Here is a 19,455-nt window from a genome sequence, read left to right as displayed (position 1 = left end):
TAAAGTTGATGTGATGATGATAGCTCTTATCCTGTTGGTAAGACCCAATGTTTTCTCTAATGTAGTCTGTAGCTTCTTGCTTGTCAAAAACACTTTTGTTGGCTGAGACTGACTAGATGAAGCTTTGATCCCAGCTTGGTAATCTCGTTAACTTTTTGCCAATTTTGACATCTAAGTATCTTAGTTCATTCTTTTCTGATTGCTTGACACTAGTTTATGCCAACAAACTATGTACTGTTTTTTCCTGGTTATAATTTAATTACACACTGACTAAAAATCCATCAGTTTTGATCATCTTATGATTATAAACAAGCATCCCGTTCCACATTCAGCAGCCCTCTCAATCAAGGAACAGGGCCACTGGTTCCTTTGTACACAGAAGATCCCAAATTCATTGATAAATGTCTGGGAAACGACACATCTGAAACTGTGGACAGGAGTAGTGCATAGACCTGGCCTAGCAATTTCCAACCTAAAAAAATCAATGAAGGGAAGGAGCTTCGTCCAAGAGTGCCATTTGGACTGGGCCTCTCATTTACAGGCTTGTAATTGTATTTATATTACAACTATTTAAATTGGTTCTTCATTTGACTTTTTGATGCTCTGTATTTTCTGCCAACCTAGCAGTTCGAAAGCACGTAAAAATGCAAGTAGAAAAATAGGGACCACTACGGTGGGAAGGTAACAGCGTTCCGTGCGCCTTTGGCGTCTAGTCATGCCGGCCACATGACCATGGAGACGTCCTCGGACAAGCGCTGGCTCTTCAGCTTTGAAACGGAGATGAGCACCGGCCCCTAGAGTCGGAAACGACTAGCACGCATGTGCGGGGGAACCTTTACCTTTTATTTTTTCCAAGGGTGGTCCTTTGTACATCTATTATTTCTCAAGGCCTGAAAGCCTGGGAATGTCTTGGATCTCTGAGCGTTTGCCATCAAGTCGGATGCATGGGAACTCTTGCCATGCTCTATGGGCGATTATGCCCAGCTGATCACGTTATGCCTTAATGAACTTTTTGAAATTCTTCCTATCTGCCTGCCCTCTTTGGGACCTTTTGCCATAATTCTTCCTATCTGTCTGCCCTCTTTGGGACCTTTTGCCATAATTTTTTAATTGCGCAACAGCAAAGCCTGAAGGCCGCCACCTGCTGGACAAAGAGCCCGTCGACTAACCCAGTTTCAAACCGTCACCTTTCTGTGGCAGAAGGAGCTCTTCGAGCCGGGGGCAGAGGATCGACATACTAACCTGGAAGAGGCCACCAATCCGGGACCCCCGTCCCCGAAAAGGGCTTCAGCGCCGGAGCGGCAGAGCAACGCGCTGATCTGATCTCCTCCGGCGACCCAAGGATGCTGGCTGGCCTCGCCAACTCCCGGCATCCCTCTCAGCCAATCAGAATCGCCCGGGATTCCCTCGGCCGGCCGAGGCGGATGCTGCGCCCGCGCTCAGCCAGGCGAGCGGCTTTGCAGATGGCTGGGCGCATAAGGCGCGGGTGGCAGTGACCTTGCCGTCGGAAGGTGAGGGAGGGTCGTTTTGCTGCCTCTTGAGGGGAGACGGGCGCCATGGGCAACATCCCGCCGGCGCTGAAGCACTGCCTCAGCTACCCCCACCTCCTCAAGGAGCAGCTGGGGATCGGCGAAGCCGCCCAGCAGCCGACTGCTCTGCAACAGCCTGGGCAGGTACCAGGGTGGCGTCCGGAAGGCCGTTCGGGGCCACAGCTCCAGCCCACGCAGGGGAGGTGGGAGGACACTCGGGGCTTCTGGCTGACCAGCTGCCAGTCAGGCACGGAGGGGAGGGCAGACAGAGGGGTCCCTGAGAAAGTTGGGATGGCCTTCAGGTGCCCAGGGTTTTTTCTGGGCAACCTTGCCTCAGAAGGAGAAAGCATGGCGGCCAGAGTCAACTCTTGCCAGTCCTCTGTTATTTTCTGCTAAGCCAGCCCTGGTATTCTTCAGGGGACTGGGGTGCTTAAAATTCGTTTTTATTTTATTGTATTATTTTATTTTGCAGCTAGACCTAGGGAGGCTTTTTTTCCTTCGTGCCTTCATTCTGCTGAACACCTAATTCTTGCAGTTCTGTCTAATGTGTATGGGTATCAACTCATAGAGTATGGCTGCAGTATTATTATTTATTCCTTTTATTATCTTCTTTATTTCCATCATCATCATCATCATCATCATCATCATCATCATCATCATCATTATTATTATTATTATTATTATTATTATTATTATTATTATTATTATTATTATTATTAGTGGAGCAGTGGGCTAATGCCTCCTTAAGTAACACCAGCTGCCTGCAATTAGTGCAGGTTCGCATCCCACCAGGCTCAAGGTTGACTCAGCCTTCCATCCTTCCGAGGTAGGTAAAATGAGGACCCAGATTGTTGGGGGCAATAAGCTGACTTTGTAATAATGCTGCTTGGGGGTGTGTGTGAAAGCCCTAATAAGCAGCATATACATAGAATGAAGGCTACTGCTAAGCTTGTAAGCCGCCCTGAGTCTTCGGAGAAGGGCGGGATATAAATGGAATTAAAATTAAAAAAAATAAAAATAAAAATTATTTTCTCTGTTGGCTTTCAAATACGCTGCTTCCGTACTGGAGACAACTTCCTTGTATGTCTAATCACACTTGGCCAATAAAATATTCAATTTTATTTTATTTATTTATTTTATTATTATGATTTTATTTTATTTCTAGGCTGGCTGTGAATTCTGGTATCCCCATGGATCTAGAGCAGGGGTGTCAAACGGCCGGCCCGTGGGCTGGTTTCATCATACCGAAGCCGTGCCCACCCCATTGTCGGCAATGCAAAACGAGTTGCGATACGTCGTGACATGTCACGTGGCGTGGTGAATTTGACACCCGTGATCTAGAGGGCACCCGAATGGAGCAGTTGTTCTAAGGAGCAGTGAGAAAGTATCTCCATATCCCTTCTAAAAGGAAGTGGACAGACCGATGGAGCAGCTGCTCCGTCAGCTGAACTTCAGCATTCAGAGAGGTAGATGTGGGCAGGAAGAGGAAGTGTAGGAAGTACTGAACTCAACATCACTTTTTTCCTCTTGGTGTTGCAGAAAACCTCATGTACTATAGCAGGGGACAGGGACCCTGAAGGCTTTCAGATGTCTTCAGCTACTGTCATTCTTCACCAGTGGCCATGGTGGCAGGTTGCTGGGAATTGTAGTCCATCTGCTTCTGAAGTGTTACATGTTTCTCACTTGGACCTGCTATCCACAGTATTTTCCTTCAGGAGATTATGAGCCAGCAAAAACACCTATCTATCTCTTTAATCAATCATTTGTAGTACTTTTTCTCAATCTCTATCATGACTCAGTAGAAGCAAGTGGCCAAAAAGAAGAAACAGGCATTTAGAAGAATTTGATTTGAGTATCGTTGTGGTTTCTTGCTGTTACATCCAGAGGGAAAGAAGAACTTCAAGTGTCTTACTCCATTCCTGGTCATTTCTCATCTGTTCATTTAGCAACTTTTAACAGGAATAAAGATATGATTTATGAAGATATGTAATATTTGGACATTATGAAGCTGAGTAAAATGGAATGTTACTTGAATGTGAGGTGGTGGCCTCAAAATTGAAGTAAATAAAATACTCAGTGGTATTCAAATATAAATAAGAAATAACCTCTAATATTCTAATATTAGGAATTCAGTTATTGATATCTCCTATGCTGGAGGAATCAAATATACCAGAGTGATGCTACTGCTTGAAACCAGTTCATAAAGCTCATTTAAATTCTTTAATGTAGGGATTATTTTAATGCTCATACTGTTAACGCAGTGTGTCATCTCAATCCTGAAGATACGCAGAATAGAAACTGCTGAAGCCATACTGTCATCTGTAAATCTAGGTTAATGTTTTTTTTTAAAAAATAATCTGATTATTTTCAATGACTAAAATGTTTATCATTTATTTATTATTTATTTATTAATTTGATTTATATACCGCCCTTCTCCCGAAGGACTCAGGGCGGTGTACAGGGCAATAAATATATTAAAAATACAAGATACAAAAGTTAAGAAAAATTAAATATTGTGCCCGATACAATAAAATTAATTAAAATCAATATTAAAAACCCCAAACCCATCAGACCAGGCCGGCTTGTTCAAATAAATAAGTTTTTAGATCATGGCGGAAGGAGCGAAGGTCGGGAGCTATCCGGAGCTCAACCGGTAAGCGGTTCCAAAGGTCTGGCGCGCCCACAGAGAACGCCCTCCCCCTGGGGGTTGCCAGTCAGCATTCTCTGACCGGCGGCACCCTGAGGAGGCCCTCTCTGTGGGAGCGCACTGGACGAAGGGAAGTTGACGCTGGCAGCAGGTGCTCCCGTAAGTAATCCGGACTCATCCTCCTCATCATCATCATTTTAGCCTTTGTCTATCCACTGCAGGATGAAGGTCTCTTCTGCATGTTTCCAAGCAATATGGTCCTGAGCTTTCTTTTGCCAATTGAGCCCCAAAACTTGCTGATGTCATTCATCCATCTTGTTTTAGGCCTCTTTTGTGGATGCTTTTTATCAAGTGGGATCCATTCTATGACTGCCTTGCTCCTCTTGCCATCAGTTCCTCTTGCTTTGTGACCAGCTCATTTCCATTTCAATTTTTCTACTCTCTTGATGGCATCATTTATTTTTGTTTGTTCTCTAATCCATTGTGCAGGTCTTTCTGCCTTGTTTTGTTATGCCAAGCATGTATCTTTCCATGGCTCTTTGCGCCACTTGTGTCTTTTGTATTGATTGTGAAGTTAGTGTCCATGTTTCACTGGCATAGGTTAGAGCAGGTAGCACACACTGATCGAAAACTTTTCTCTTTAGGCATAGAGGGGGGTTGTTCTTGAAAATTACGCTTAGCTTGCTGAACGCCTGCCAACCACATTTAACAGGCCATTCAATTTTCTTTATTGTATCACCTTCCATTGGGATTCATTGGCCAAGGTATATGTAGTGATCTACTATGTCTAGTTCTTCACCAGATATAATTTTTTTTTCTTTAGTGAATTTATTTAACATAACTTGGCTCTTTTACAGGTTTGCTTTTAAGCCAAATAGTTCTCCTGCTTTGTGCAGCTCTTGTATGTGTCTTTGTAGATCTTCTGAGTCTTGCGAGAAGAAAACAACATCATCTGCAAATCTTAAGTGATTTAAATAGGCACCATTGATTTTTATTCCATCTTTTGCCCAGTCTAATTTGCAAAATACTTCTTCAAGGCAGTCAGAGAAAAAGTTAGGTGATATTGAATCGCTTTGTTGTACACCTCGTCCTACGTTGATTTCCACTTTAAGATCATTAGGACAAATTTTCGCCATTGTTTGTTTGTTTGTTTGTTTATTTATTTATTTATTTATTTATTTATTCAATTTATATACCGCCCTTCTCCCGTAGGACTCAGGGCGGTTCACAAGGTTTTTTTTTAAAAAAAAATACAAAAATTACAAAACTTAAAATCAATTAAAAAGATTATATAGACCTTGCAATAAACCCCAGTTAAAAAACAATTAAAATCCCAATTAATATGCTCAGACAAGGCCAGAGAGCTCAAAGAGCCAGGTCTTCAGGTCCCGGCGGAATGAACGAAGGTCAGGGGCAGTCCTAAGCTCTACAGGCAGCTGATTCCAAAGGGCAGGCGCACCCACAGAGAAGGCCCTCCCCCTGGGTATTGTCCGCTGGCAATCTTTTATTGGCGGTACCCTGAGAAGACCCTCCCTGTGGGAGCGCACTGGACGAAGGGAGCTTGATGCCGGCAGCAGCTATTCCCTCAGATATCCCGGACCCAAGCCATTTAGGGCTTTATAGGTCATCACCAGCACCTTGAATCTCACCCAGAGGGCAACTGGAAGCCAATGCAGTTCGCGGAGCAGAGGTGTTACATGGGAGTATCGGGAAACCCCCATCACAACCCACGCGGCTGCATTCTGCACCAGCTGAAGCCTCCGGGTAGTCCCCAAGGGCAGCCCCATGTAGAGAGCGTTGCAGTAGTCCAATCGGGAGGTCACGAGCACATGAGTGACTGTGGGAGGTAGTAAGTTTATGGTGGTCACAGTTTACAAAAGATACTAGCAAAATTATACTCAAGATGCCTCAGAGAAGAAAAAATATCTGATAGATGGAAAAATGCTGAAGTGATTCTTATATACAAGAAAGGGGCCCAAGATGACTTAAAGAACTATGGCTCAATAAGCCTTCTTTCAGCCAGCTACAAGGTTTTCACCAAGATAATAGCAAAAAGGATATTGAGAACATTAAATGATGCATTGCCAAAGGGGCAGGATGGGTTCAGAAATGGCTACAGCACAATGGATCTCATCCAGGTTGTTCAGCAAGTCATTGACAGGCATGAGTACACTATACCTCTGTACATGGCTTTCATTATCTACGAAAAGCGTTTGTCTCAGTATTCCATTACATTATATATATATAACATTCAGTGCAATGCATTACTTATTGCTTGCTGGAATTCTGAGACAAATGCTTTTTGTGGTCAATATGTATATATATGTGTGTATATGTGTATATGTATGTTCTTTTATCCATGAAAAAAGCTGGAATAAGTCAAGTGTCAGTGGGTAACCCTTACATACATTCATGCCTGGTTTCTACTTGTTTAAAGAATAGCATGGAAAAAAGCCTAACCATATAAACTAGACCTGTATAATTATATTGAGTATGATAGAGAACCCTGTAAATGGCATTGTTAAAATACTAAATTCGAAGGCTGACCACTTCGATAAACAGAACAAGGTTAAGCAAGTCATCCTGGTTATATGCTTCTTTTTGCATTAAAGATAGCATGAATAAATTCCATAATGAATTTCCATAGGGGTAATTTGGTGAAAAGAAATGCTTGCGTGTTTGCTGGCTTCACTTAGCAAGATTCTAGGAACTAATTTCAAACCTCAGTTAAAGGGAAAACAAAATGAAAGCATTTGTTCATAACTACAATTATACCTTGCCACATGCATCTCATAGAAGTAGATTAGAATGGGGAAATATTTTTATATTTTCTTTTCAGAATGAAAAGCCCATCCTTGCTGTTTTCAGGTTGATTGTACAGATAGATGCATAGAGTTGAATATGTATACTTTTTTAAAAAAAAACAATTTAAGATTGCCACTAAATGTATAATGTGCAATGGCCTGAAGCCAGTTCTGACTCTTACTATCTGATCCATCCGCCCCACATAAAATACATCTCCATCATGTTCACTTCTTAAATATTTAGACATGCACTTTTTAAATGTACCTAAAAATACAGTGTGTGAAAACACCCTTAGGACTTTGAAGTTTTTTCCTGGTACATGAGGAGGTGAAGAAGAGATAAATCCTGAACATCAGAGGAAAATCTACTTCCTCTTATGTACACATTCCTGATGAGTTTCAGTCTTGGAAGGTTTTATTATTTTAATTTTCCAAATTAAGTAGTATTTAGATTCGTAAATATCCCTTGGAGTGTTCTATTATTTCGGAAGTGTTTTGCTCTAATGGATTTTAGAAACCATTATTACTTCTGGCAATCTGTTCATTAGGATAAGATTTCCTGAAAAGTATGGTTTTAATTTTAGGTTACTAAGAGTCTTAGATCTTTTGAGCTTTTTTGTTGTCATGTATTTTCCATCATGTTCTTATTCACAGGCTCTCTATTTGCTGTCGGTGCAGTTTGTTTTTACACTGTTTTAAACTTTGGACCATTTCATTTTACATGGAATTCACTCAATTTCTTTAGGGTATACATTTGCCTATTTTTCTGTTTAATGTTACTGCTGAATCTTCTCTTGTTGGATTGTTTCTCATAAGTTGTTTCTCTTTTTTTAGTTATCCACATGTATATCTAGGAAGATTATACAGCTCTCACTTATCACTGATTTTTTTTTGGTGGTCACAGTATTCTTCTCATATGTCACAATCAGTTTTTTGGGCCAACGTAGGTCCACTTTTGGGTTTACATTGATTAGACCTACGATTCTGAGTCAAGATGCACATAATGGTGGCTAAATGTTGAGTAGTGTGGTAGAAAATTAAAGAAGAAAAATGAGAAGGGAAAAAAGTATTTTTATTATGCATTTGAGGCAATTAGTTTGGTAATTCTAGGTTTGGTATTAACTTATGCAAAGTTATACCACTTAGGCTATGTATGTGTAAATTTTGCTCAAATAAAATTAGATTTAATTTTCCTTATCTAAAAGGTAAAGATAAAGGTTCCCCCACACATGCATGCTAGTCGTTTCCAACTCTAGGGGCCGGTGCTCATCTCCGTTTCAAAGCCGATGAGCCAGCGCTTGTCCGAGGACGTCTCCGTGGTCATGTGGCTGGCATGACTAGACGCCAAAGGCGCATGGAAGGCTGTTACCTTCCCACCATAGTTGTCCCTATTTTTCTACTTGCATTTTTACGTGCTTTCGAACTGCTAGGTTGGCAGAAGCTGGGACGAGTAACGGGCGCTCTTATGTTGGAAACCACCAACCTTGACATCATTGTGGTTAGTAATACATTTGGGGCAGGTAAAAGCTTTTTTAAAAAAGCAGTTGATAAACAAAAAAAGGTTAAATTTGGGAATATGGATGTTTGCTCAGGAGACATTAACTACACAGCTTTGTTTGCTGTTTTGCTTTATTACAGAATATTGTCTCTTCATAAACAGTCTCAGTTATTTACGGCAGTTCCTTTGAACTTGAAATATGAAGCTCTCTTGGAGTATTTATCTGATTTCTTATAATTTAGCCTAAACTTCTTTTAAAACCCAAACATGAGCTAGGGAAGAGGATATCTCTCTGTAATGATTCTTCAAGTATGCCTAAGAGAGAGCACTACCTGGTACCCTAGAGATCCAGTGCAGTGTGTCAAATAAATAAGCCAGATGGAGTTTTGGCATGGAATAGGGCAGTTTCTGAACTACCACTCATGATTGCTATGCCATTCTGTGAAGAATGTTGAAACATTAATTTATTCCTTGTGTGTCCAATCATACGCCTGCCCTTTGGAATCAGCTGCCTGTGGAACTCCGGATGGCCCCCGACTTTTGCTCGTTTCGCCGGGACCTAAAAACTAAAAACTTGGCTATTCGAGCTTGCCGGCCTGGACTGAGGGTTTTGGGGTTAAGGTTTTAATTTTTAATTATTTGGGGGCTATTTAATTTAATTTTATTTTAACCTGTATATAATGTATTGTTTTAATTTGCCCTGTAAACCGCCCTGAGTCCCTTGGGGAAAAAGGCGGTATATAAATCGAAATAAATAAATAAATAAATAAATAAATAAATAAATACTTGGACAATAAAGAACATTCTATTCTACATCTTATGCTAACCCTAATCCTAACCCACCCTACCCTACCTTACCCTACCCTGTAGTTCGTTATAATGCTATTGTTGTGAACTGGTACACACTTTACTCAGTGTGGAGCTGAACCTACTAAGGGCTGATTCACACCTGCTGGGTCAGGGATATCAAACTTGCAAGGTCACGTGGTGTGTCGTGATGTATCGTGACTTTTTCCCCAGTGCCGAAGCTGGGGAGGACGCGGTTTCGGCATGATGCATCTAGCCCGTGGGCTGGCAATTTGACACCACTGTGCTGGGTTATTTGTTGATTTACTGGTCAGCGTTGTGTTTAAAGAAGTGCCTCTTGGGGCTGAGTCATCCAGGGCGGCTTTTTCTCCTTAGGCAAATGAACTTAATGTTGCAGTCAATCATATATTTTCTAGAGGTAATCATACAAATGCAGCCTTTCCATAGCCATGTGCTGAGGCTGATTCAAGCCCAAGCTGAATTGCAATATTAGCCTTGGGAATGGAAACGTCTGTTGCTCTTACGTAATGCGATTATGATGAAACTAAGCTAAAGGATCTCTGATCTTGTGATCTGTAATGCAATACGACTTCAAACAGGTGGGGGTTCTGGTTACTTATGCAATGGATATGTGCTATCTGCAGGAATACTTGGCTTTCTCCTAGCATTACAGTAGATTGTTGCATTGGCTTATGAGTTGAACAGCAAACAGGGTGGCATTTCCTTAACGCAGAGAAAGCTAAGATGTCTGCTAATGTTTCCGAATTCTTGTTCCAGGAGAGGGGGAAGTTATTAGCAGTGTTTTTCCCTCTCTCTTTCTTTGTATGTGTGGCTGATTTGCTTATAGCCAATGTAAATTTAAGAAGGCTGTAACTCCATGATTAAAGGTTAGCAGCATTTTCTATTATAAACCCATGTTTTAATCACTTTATAAGTTTGGGGGAGAGGAGCAGAAATTAAATATTTTGATTAACATAATTGGCAGACAACATCTTAAGCTTTTTTCCTCTCTTGTTCGAATTGTGTGACATCTGAGGAGGATGGGAATCCAGGGGTGCTTTCTGTTTGGAAAGAGGCATTTTTGAAGAGAGAAGATTTTACATTCAGTTTTCTGTTTTGTTTTTTTTGCCAACACCTGATAAATGGAAAATGCTCCAGGATTTTAGCTTTTTATGTAAACTCTTTCTTGCTGATATTCCACACAATTTTCCCATAGTACTTACCACTTCACAGAGCTAATATCGGATTTAAGAACATTTCATTATTTTTAATAATGCGTTTTTGTTGAATCAAATTTAGGAAGACATGTTCATATACTGAAGGAACAGTTAACCTTTGTAAGATTTTTTTGGCGAGTTTTTTTAAAAAAATACCATTACTTTTTTTCTGTTTTTCACTCTAGGGGACCTGGGTGCACCGAACAAATTTTACACTAGGGTTGACTTGTCGATGTTTTTATGTTTACTTTATAAATCTTGCTCCTTTGAATTTTTTTTTTAAAGATAAATGCATGCTATAAATAAGATGGAGAGTTTAAAAGGAAGAGGAGGAAAGCGGGTGAGTTCGCTGCCTCGAGTGATTTGTAAAAATAATAAAGACAGGAAATAAATAAATCCCTGCTATTCTAATGTTTCAGGCACTGTTGCATTTTTTAAAAAAGGTTTCAAGTCAGTGTTGGCTCCTGACAACTGTGGGCAAGGGCATGACATTTCCTTGGCAAGATTTTTAAAAGGGGTTTGGCCTTGCCTTCTTTCTAGGGCTGAGAATGACTGGCCCCAAATCAAAACAAAATTGTGTGTAAGGCAGGACTAGAATTTAAAGCTTTTGTTTTCTAATCTCGTGCCTTAACCAGTTGACCCTTCCTGTTTGATAGAAGGAGCTCCATTTTTTCCCCTAAATGCTAAGAAATGTTGGACCAGTACAGCAGAAATTAGTTTCCTTTGGAGGACAGAGCCCTGGGGATCAATTGTATTTTTGTAATAATAATAATAATAATAATAATAATAATAATAATAATAATAATAATAATAATAATAATAATAAAGTTGGAAGGGACCTTGGAGGTCATCTAGTCCAACCCCCTGCTCAGGCAGGAAACCTTATACCATTTCAGGCAAATGGCTGTCCAATCTCTTCTTAAAAACCTCCAGTGTTGGAGCATTCACCACCTCTGGAGGCAGGTTGTTCCACTGGTTAATTGTTCTAACTGTCAGGAAGTTTCTCCTTAGTTCAAGGTTGCTTCTCTCCTTGACTAGTTTCCATCCGTTGCTTCTTGTCCTGCTTTCAGGTGCTTTGGAGAATAGCTTGACTCCCTCTTCTTTGTGGTAGCCCCTGAGATATTGGAAGACTGCTATCATGTCACCCCTCACCCTTCTCTTCATTAAACTACACATACCCAATTCCAGCAACCGTTCCCTATATGTTTTAGCCTCCAGCCCCCTAATCATCTTTGTTGCTCTTCTCTGTACCCTTTCTAGAGTCTCGACATCTTTTTTACATCGTGGTGACCAAAACTGGATGCAGTATTCCAAGTGTGGCCTTACCAAAGCATTGTAGAGTGGTATTAGTACTTCACTTGATCTTGATTCTATCCCTCTGTTAATGCAGCCTAGCACTGTGATAGGGACGCGGTGGCTCAGTGGGTTAGGACGCTGAGCTTGTCGATCAGAAGGTTGGCAGTTTGGCGGGTCGAATCCCGAGTGCCACATAGCAGAGTGAGCGCCTGTTACTCGCCCCAGCTTCTGCCAACCTAGCAGTTCGAAAGCACGTAAAAATGCAAGTAGAAAAATAGGGACCACTACGGTGGGAAAGTAGCAGCGTTCCGTGTGCCTTTGATGTCTAGTCATGCTGGCCACATGACCATGGAGACGTCCTCGGACAAGCACTGGCTCTTCGGCTTTGAAACGGAGATGAGCACCAGCCCCTAGAGTTGGAAACAACTAGCACGCACATGTGGGAGAAGCTTTACCTTTTACCTTTAATATTTGTTTATTCACATAACAGTGAAAACAAGACCCTTTTTTGACTGTGAGAAGACTTTGGGCAAAATGCTTTTTTTGAATATCCCTCCCTCACATATTTTTTCTCGGTGCTTTTTACGGTAATATATATTTCTCCATTGCTTTCTGACCTTTGAAGTTAATAGTCATATGAAATGGCCATATGTGACCCCTTTTGCTTTCCATTTAATTCCAAAATTGGCTATACTCTCTTTCTGCTGGCTGAAAAAATGTGCCTTTTTATAGATATTCTGTTTTAATATTGTGCAAATATACCCAGCTTTTATTAATTAAATATCCCTTAGAGAACACTTCCAGTCTTATCTAAAGTCTTCACTGACTTGTAACTCCAATTTAAAGCTTATCTTTTGGTTTATATGATCTATCATCCTTCTGTGACAGTTGACAGTCATTGTTGATCATTCCCTGTTACAGTATACATCAATATAACAAAAAATTTTCCACTTAAAATTTTACTGTAGCCAGTTCATGGAAGTTAAATTGCTGGGTTAAATTAAAATGGGAAGTCTGAATCAGTGTGAATCAGAGGTTGCAAAGCCCCTGGAGTAGCATCAGATTAAGCTGTTTATATTAAAGCCACTGACTGATAGGGACATAATTGTTAGGAATGGCAATTTGCTAAGATAAGTAACAAAACATTTCACATGTTAATCTCTCTGACATTCAGATCACCCTCAAATGCCCTCTCCCTTTTTTCTCTTCATCTTGTAATGTTACCATATCTCCCCTGAAGGCAAATAAATAAATAAATATCAAGCATGATCCCTTGCTGAAAAAAGTTGTCAACTCTAGTGTAAATGGTTTGTATATACCAATAAATAGAACTATAACATGTTAGTTAGCTGAAATTTGATTTCTTTTCCTGAATTCCTTTCTTATTTCCTGTTCTTCTGCTAAGCATTCCACTATCCCTTGCATTTTGCATTGTGATGAAACAATTTACAAAATGCATCCTAGGAGAAACAACGGTTTGATGTTGCAGCATGATGGATGGAGGAAGACGGGGTTCCGTCTTCCGCGTTCGATTTTGCCCCACTGGGGACCCTAAAAAGTCGCCCCAAAGAGGCAATGGAGAAGGAGGGGACCCTCGTTGATTGTGGAAGGGCAGTGGCCCTTCCATTTGATCCGAGGAAGCCCTCCAAACCAGCAGGGGAAAGACTGGCTACATTCGTGTGGCCAGTTAGAAGCAGCTGTCAACCGAAGAAAATAAGCATTAACCAGCAACTTTTAAGCAATGTGGATGGAACTGGGTGAGACCCTATCCTCTCTTTATGGCTTTAAGACTTTCCTGGGGAAAAACCACCCAAAACAAAGAATCCTCCCCGATGAGAGAGGAAAGGGGAATTTCCACCCCATTCCCTCAGGAAAAGAAAAGCAGTGAATTAATTGCTTGGGGGGGGGGAACAGAAAATTAAAAGATTAATTTGAGATCAATACACATATATAACTTTGAAATTTGGGTGCTTTTGAGTTTTGTTTTGTTTTTTAAAAGAGACTTAAAAAGCTTGTAATATAAGTTTGGATGTAAAAAAACTGGAAGACGGTGTCAATGACATTTAGTGGAGAACTAAAGCACTACAATTTATTATGCCTAAAGGGAACTTGGCTGGAAGCCCAGACTCATATAAGACTCTTGTTGTTTTCAGAAACTTTCACTTCTGAAGCTGGGAAAAAAAAGAGGGGGGATTTTTTTCTTGGGCTGATTACTTGTGTGGCGAGACAATAAACTATTTTGAAACTGGCCTGCCTGGATTACAAATATAAATACTAACTGACTTTTAGAGCTGTGTCATGGAGCTTTTTCTCTATAAAAGAAACATGCATTATTGATTGAGATGATGGAATACTTGGAATTATAAACCTTTGATTAATTAACAATTTTTAATTGCTCTTTTCTTTCTGGACAGAAAAATTTGAACTTTACTTATATTTGCTGAGGGGAGACTTAAGGACAGACTGATAGGCCGGCTGGATAATTTGGAGTTCAAATGACAATTGACTGAAACTTTTTAAATCCCTAAATAAATTGGACTATGAAGACTACATACAAAAACAAAATGGATGCTTCATACTTAGTTACAAATGGTAAAAAACTAACCATAACACCTGTCCCCAAAGTCCCCAGCTTGACATACCAACAAGAAAATGTTGATGAATTTCAGAAAGAAATTCTATGTTAAAATCAATACAAGAGACAATTGCCTTAGCTCATGATGAGACTAAAAATAACATAAAGGAGATAAAAGAACAATGCTTTAATCTAGATCTACAAACTCAGAAAATGACTACAAAGGAACTAGCAACCCAAAAAATAGCAGGAAAATCAGAGGAAGCAGATCCAAAGATGGAGGACCTAAAGAAAGGAACTAATAGACAGATTCAGACAAGTGAAGAATTAGAAGATGTAGCGATAATATCGGAAATGGAAAAAAATATCTTACCTGTCAAGATCTCAGAACACACTTGAGGATAAGAAAGAAGAGCTGATTGAATGGAAGATAGAGCTGTTAGGAGAATTGTGGGAAATTGAATAAGAGGTAGGCTGTTTAATCAATACCAATGAGCTGAGTGGCCTTCCAAAAATACTTTAATCAAATTGTCTTTCTTATTCCAAACAATATACACAAAAATAGAGGAAGAATTACTTGATGATTCAAATGCATTGACTTGGAAAGTTAGTTGGCAAAGGAAGAAAGCTAGAGTAAGACTGAAAAAATTAGAGGTTTTAACCCATCTGATGGGATATTATACTATTAATCAGATGTTTGAACATGGCTGAAAATAGATAATTGTTAGAAATAGAAGTATTATTATAACTAGAAAGATAGGATTTTTAACTAGAATATTATATTTTGGTATGAGAAGAGAAATATGAAAATGCTAAGAGGGTTTGAATAAGGAAAGCTTTTGGTTACCTAAATATAACTTATTATGAGAAATTATAAGTGATAGAGATATTTTGAACACTGATGGGAAATTAATATTTAAAAAAGCGGGAAAAATAATATTAATTGAACAAATGGATATTAAGTGCAAATGCAATTAAGATATATTTTGGTTAGAAAAGATATTTTAAACCAGCATTATTTATATTATTAGGAAAATGTAACAAAGATGTTGATATTCAATTGTATATGTATTAACAACAATAAGAATTTTATTTGCCTAGTGTGGGAAAATGTGTACTATCGGAAGAAGAGAGGAAGCATTGGATGGTGTAATATTGGGCCTAGATTGAAGAAGTTAATATGTGTCACTGAATTACTAATGGACCCAGACAACACGTTGTTTATTAAGTGCTTTTGATTGTAAAACTAGAAAATTAATACAATATTTATAAAAAAACCTAAAAAACAAAAATGCATCTTACTGTACGTTACCTGGGAATTTTGCTAATTATAAATTGGGAATTTTCAACACATTTGGAAGATACTTCACTTGAGAAGGCCGTTTACCACACTTTCACCAAACCTATAGAACTTACTTTAAATGGCTGCTATTATAACCTTGGTGATTATGCTGAAATGGATAAAGAGCTCTTAAGGATCCACATAAGCCCATCTTTACCCGATATTTATCACAGCATCAATGTAGACATTACATGGGCTCAGGAATTCTGGGAGTTGAAGTCTATAGGCCATACAATTGTCATAATTTCCTACCCCTGCATTAAATTAAACATCTAGGATCAGGTCTTCTAAAAGGTAAAGGTAAAGGTTCCCCCGCACATGCATGCTAGTCGTTTCCAACTCTAGGGGCCGGTGCTCATCTCCGTTTCAAAGCCGAAGAGCCAGCGCTTGTCCGAGGATGTCTCCGTGGTCATGTGGCCAGCATGACTAGACGCCAAAGGCGCACGGAAGGCTGTTACCTTCCCACCGTAGTGGTCCCTATTTTTCTACTTGCATTTTTACGTGCTTTCGAACTGCTAGGTTGGCAGAAGCTGGGACGAGTAACAGGTGCTTACTCTGTTACACGGCACTCAGGATTTGACCTGCCAAACTGCCGACCTTCTGATCAACAAGCTCAGCGTCCTAACCCACTGAGCCACCGCGTCCCTTCAGGTCTTCTACTTTTCTTTTATTCAAAAGTAGATGCAAGAGGCCCAATCAGTTTCATGATCACAGGATGTGGGAAGGTTTAATCTTTTGAATTCTAGTTTTTAGCTATCTTTTCTATACAACTGTTGTGGGTGTAGGGAAATAAGCTATTTTTACTACAATGAAGTTTGGTCTGATATGGGAGAAAAAAGAAATATTATTACTTAAATGGAAATGAGAATCAACCAAGCCATCTGATAGCCATGTGTGGGCAATTGAAACAGCACATTAAGATTTTCCACAAAAGTTAACTTGGAAAACACTATACAATAATATGGTAGTGATGTTTACTTCCCCAAGCACGCTGGTGTGGGTGGGTGTTGTCAAATAGCTTGTGATCATTCCCAGATTGTACCACTCATGTGCCATTTGTCTTGTAAGATCAAATATCTGATGGTCTTGAAAAAAACACAAACACACTCTCTGCAAAGAGATCTTGCATTAATAGTAATAAAGGCCTTCTAAATTGGAGGAGATGGTACATGACCACGGAAATGTCTTGGGACAGCGCTGGCTTAGAGTCGGACACGACTAGACAGAGAAACCTTTACTATTTACCTTTATGTAGCAAAAGAGAGCTTTGCCTTTGCATTGAAATGGGCTTATATACTCAGCAAGTGTATGTTCTATTTCTTTTTATGGTGTTAATGGAAATGAAGGGTAAATGAATTAGTTCCCCCCTCCTTCAAAATTTAGTTGCTTGGCAGCCAGCATGTATTTATGAGAGTTGCAGCATCTTGGGCTCATATGATCATCATAATCCTATTTTAATCTTGGTTTTATCTTAATTTTTGTATTGTTTTAACTGTTTTTAACCTTGCCCTGTAAACCGCCCTGAGTCCTTCGGGAATAGGGCGGTATAGAAATCTAAATCTAAATAATAATAATAATAATAATAATAATAATAATAATAATAATAATAATAATAATAATAATAATAATAATTTGTGACCTTCCTGGGGGATTCTGACAAGCAAAGTCAATGGAGAAAGCCAGATTTGCTTAACAACTGAGTGATTTGCTTAATGACCATGGCAAAAACATTGTAAAATCAAATGCAATTCATTTAATGACAGCATCACTTAATCATGAAAGTTCTGGTCCCAGCTGAGGACTACCTGTAAATTGTTTTAGATATTAAGGCGAAAACTTTGAACTAAACACTCATGTTGTGCCTATCCCTACAATCTGATTGTTCATCTTTATAGAACCATAGCAAGACAATAACTCTGTATTTAGCTTACTGATTTTGTGTCCTACAAGTTGTGACTAAATAACAGTCCTGTGATTCGTCAGATTTTGATTATATGTACTTATATATTGAATAATTAGAAATCTTAACTTTGCCATAACTAGATTATGTCTACCAAAGGGGTGAGCAAGCATCCTTTGGGGCATCTGAGCTTTTATTTATTTTGTGAGTAATTAAGATTCTTTTTTAATGCCAAGCCACTAATTAATTTCATGCTGATTTTTGCTCGGATGCCAAACAATATAAGTGTATCAAACCACCCTCAGATTTTTTTATACCAATTAATGACAAAACTATTACTCAGAAATATAAAAGCTGACTCTAAAAGTCTAGCTTTATCCCGTTCAGTGCTACCAGTCATTACCATGTCTCTGTGGCACATATATATGTACATGCACATACTTACATAGATGTATAAAACATGGATCTGATCTAATGCCTTGATTGGCAACTAATTTGTTGGAGTTTTGTTTAGGAAAGAATGGCAAAAAATTTCTTTCCAAATTGTCTTCCAAGGAAGATTACATTTCCATAACCATATTTCATCTTTACTCTCCTTTGATCACAGGGTTAGCATCTGGAATACAGATTTTATGCAAATGTTCCTAGTTGCTGATATAAATTATTCCCAAACTGGATGAAAATCAGTTTCTTGAAAATGTAAAAGTTATGTTAGGAGCAACTGGCTGTGATCAAGTTGATCCTCTTCTTATTTTCTCATAAGAGCAGGGTTTGGCTTCATCGTTTCTTGAAAAAGACTATCATGTTTTAGAATCCTGGCTGTTTGATCCTAATCTGCAAGGAAACATTTCCATGATGATGAAAAGACATTCTGCAAAGATTCTTTAAGATAATTTTCGTTGTTCCCCCTTTAACATTCTTGAACCTGTTTATAGTAAGAAAACAAACTGTATGCAAAGCCCTAAGGAGGGAGCCTTAGTGTAGATCGAACTATAATCTTTCATGTGCTAACAAATCTTTCATGTTATGTTTCAGGAATTGCTTACAAGTGGATTTCCTGAGTTTGTTAAAATAGTGGAAGTTGGTCCAAGAGATGGATTACAGAATGAAAAGGTATGTTAACCCATGGGGAGAATGAACCTTTGGGGAAGACAATATTGTATTAATTAAACCCAAATAATTGATCATGCCATTCAAAGTTTACAACAATTTATAAAAAGCACCAGAGTTTAGATTTCTATTCCTCTCTCTTGTGATGTTTTAAAATTTAAGATTAATTAAATTAATTAATTAATCTTTAGGTGTAAGCATTTTTTAGTACTTACTGTGGTATTATTCTACCTATTACATTAATATTGTCTTCAAGATCTTTCCTCTTTAAAGTATCAACAAAATATGACTAACTGTAGCAAAAGGAAAAGCAATGAGGGCGTTTCATCTCATTGAGATGGTTATGTTTTTTAATAGCATCAGTATGAAATCAATTAGTAGTACAATATACAATAGCAACTTTATATTAAGAAAAGGACTCTGGCATATTATATTAATTGCGAGAACCTCACAAAATGTCTTTACAAGCCTCAATCCATATGGAAGCCATTTCCCTTTGGTGACATTCCATATAGCTTCATGTTTGTCACTTAGCTGGTGCCCAGCCTATGGGTTTTCCATATTTAATTATTAATTTGTAAGAAAAAAAGTTCCTCGTTAAATCAGAAAGACCTGTGCACTGTCTTCTCCCATGTGATTTGATATCTTTTTCCCTGTCTTCTTCAACCTCCCAACCTATTATCCTGAATTTTGCCACATAGAAACATGTGCCTTAAAGCTCATGCAACAT

General features: G+C 39.0%; 1 protein-coding gene across 1 annotated transcript in view; it reads left to right on the top strand.

Annotated features, from left to right (window-relative positions):
* Positions 1–1,556: 1,556 nt before the first annotated feature.
* Positions 1,557–19,455, top strand: part of HMGCLL1 (3-hydroxy-3-methylglutaryl-CoA lyase like 1) — a gene marked incomplete at both ends in the record, with an annotated part of 60,665 nt that continues 42,766 nt past the window's right edge. Inside the window, 2 exons of the mRNA XM_083348725.1 lie at positions 1,557–1,673; positions 18,651–18,728. Of these exons, the coding sequence (XP_083204851.1) occupies positions 1,557–1,673; positions 18,651–18,728 (195 nt within the window). The remainder of the gene's footprint in view (positions 1,674–18,650; positions 18,729–19,455) is intronic.

Source organism: Vipera ursinii (assembly GCF_947247035.1).
Source record: "Vipera ursinii genome assembly, chromosome: 1".
NCBI classification, from domain to species: domain Eukaryota; kingdom Metazoa; phylum Chordata; class Lepidosauria; order Squamata; family Viperidae; genus Vipera; species Vipera ursinii.
The sequence above is the reverse complement of the archived record's forward strand: the minus strand, read 5'-3'. Positions and strand labels throughout refer to the sequence as shown.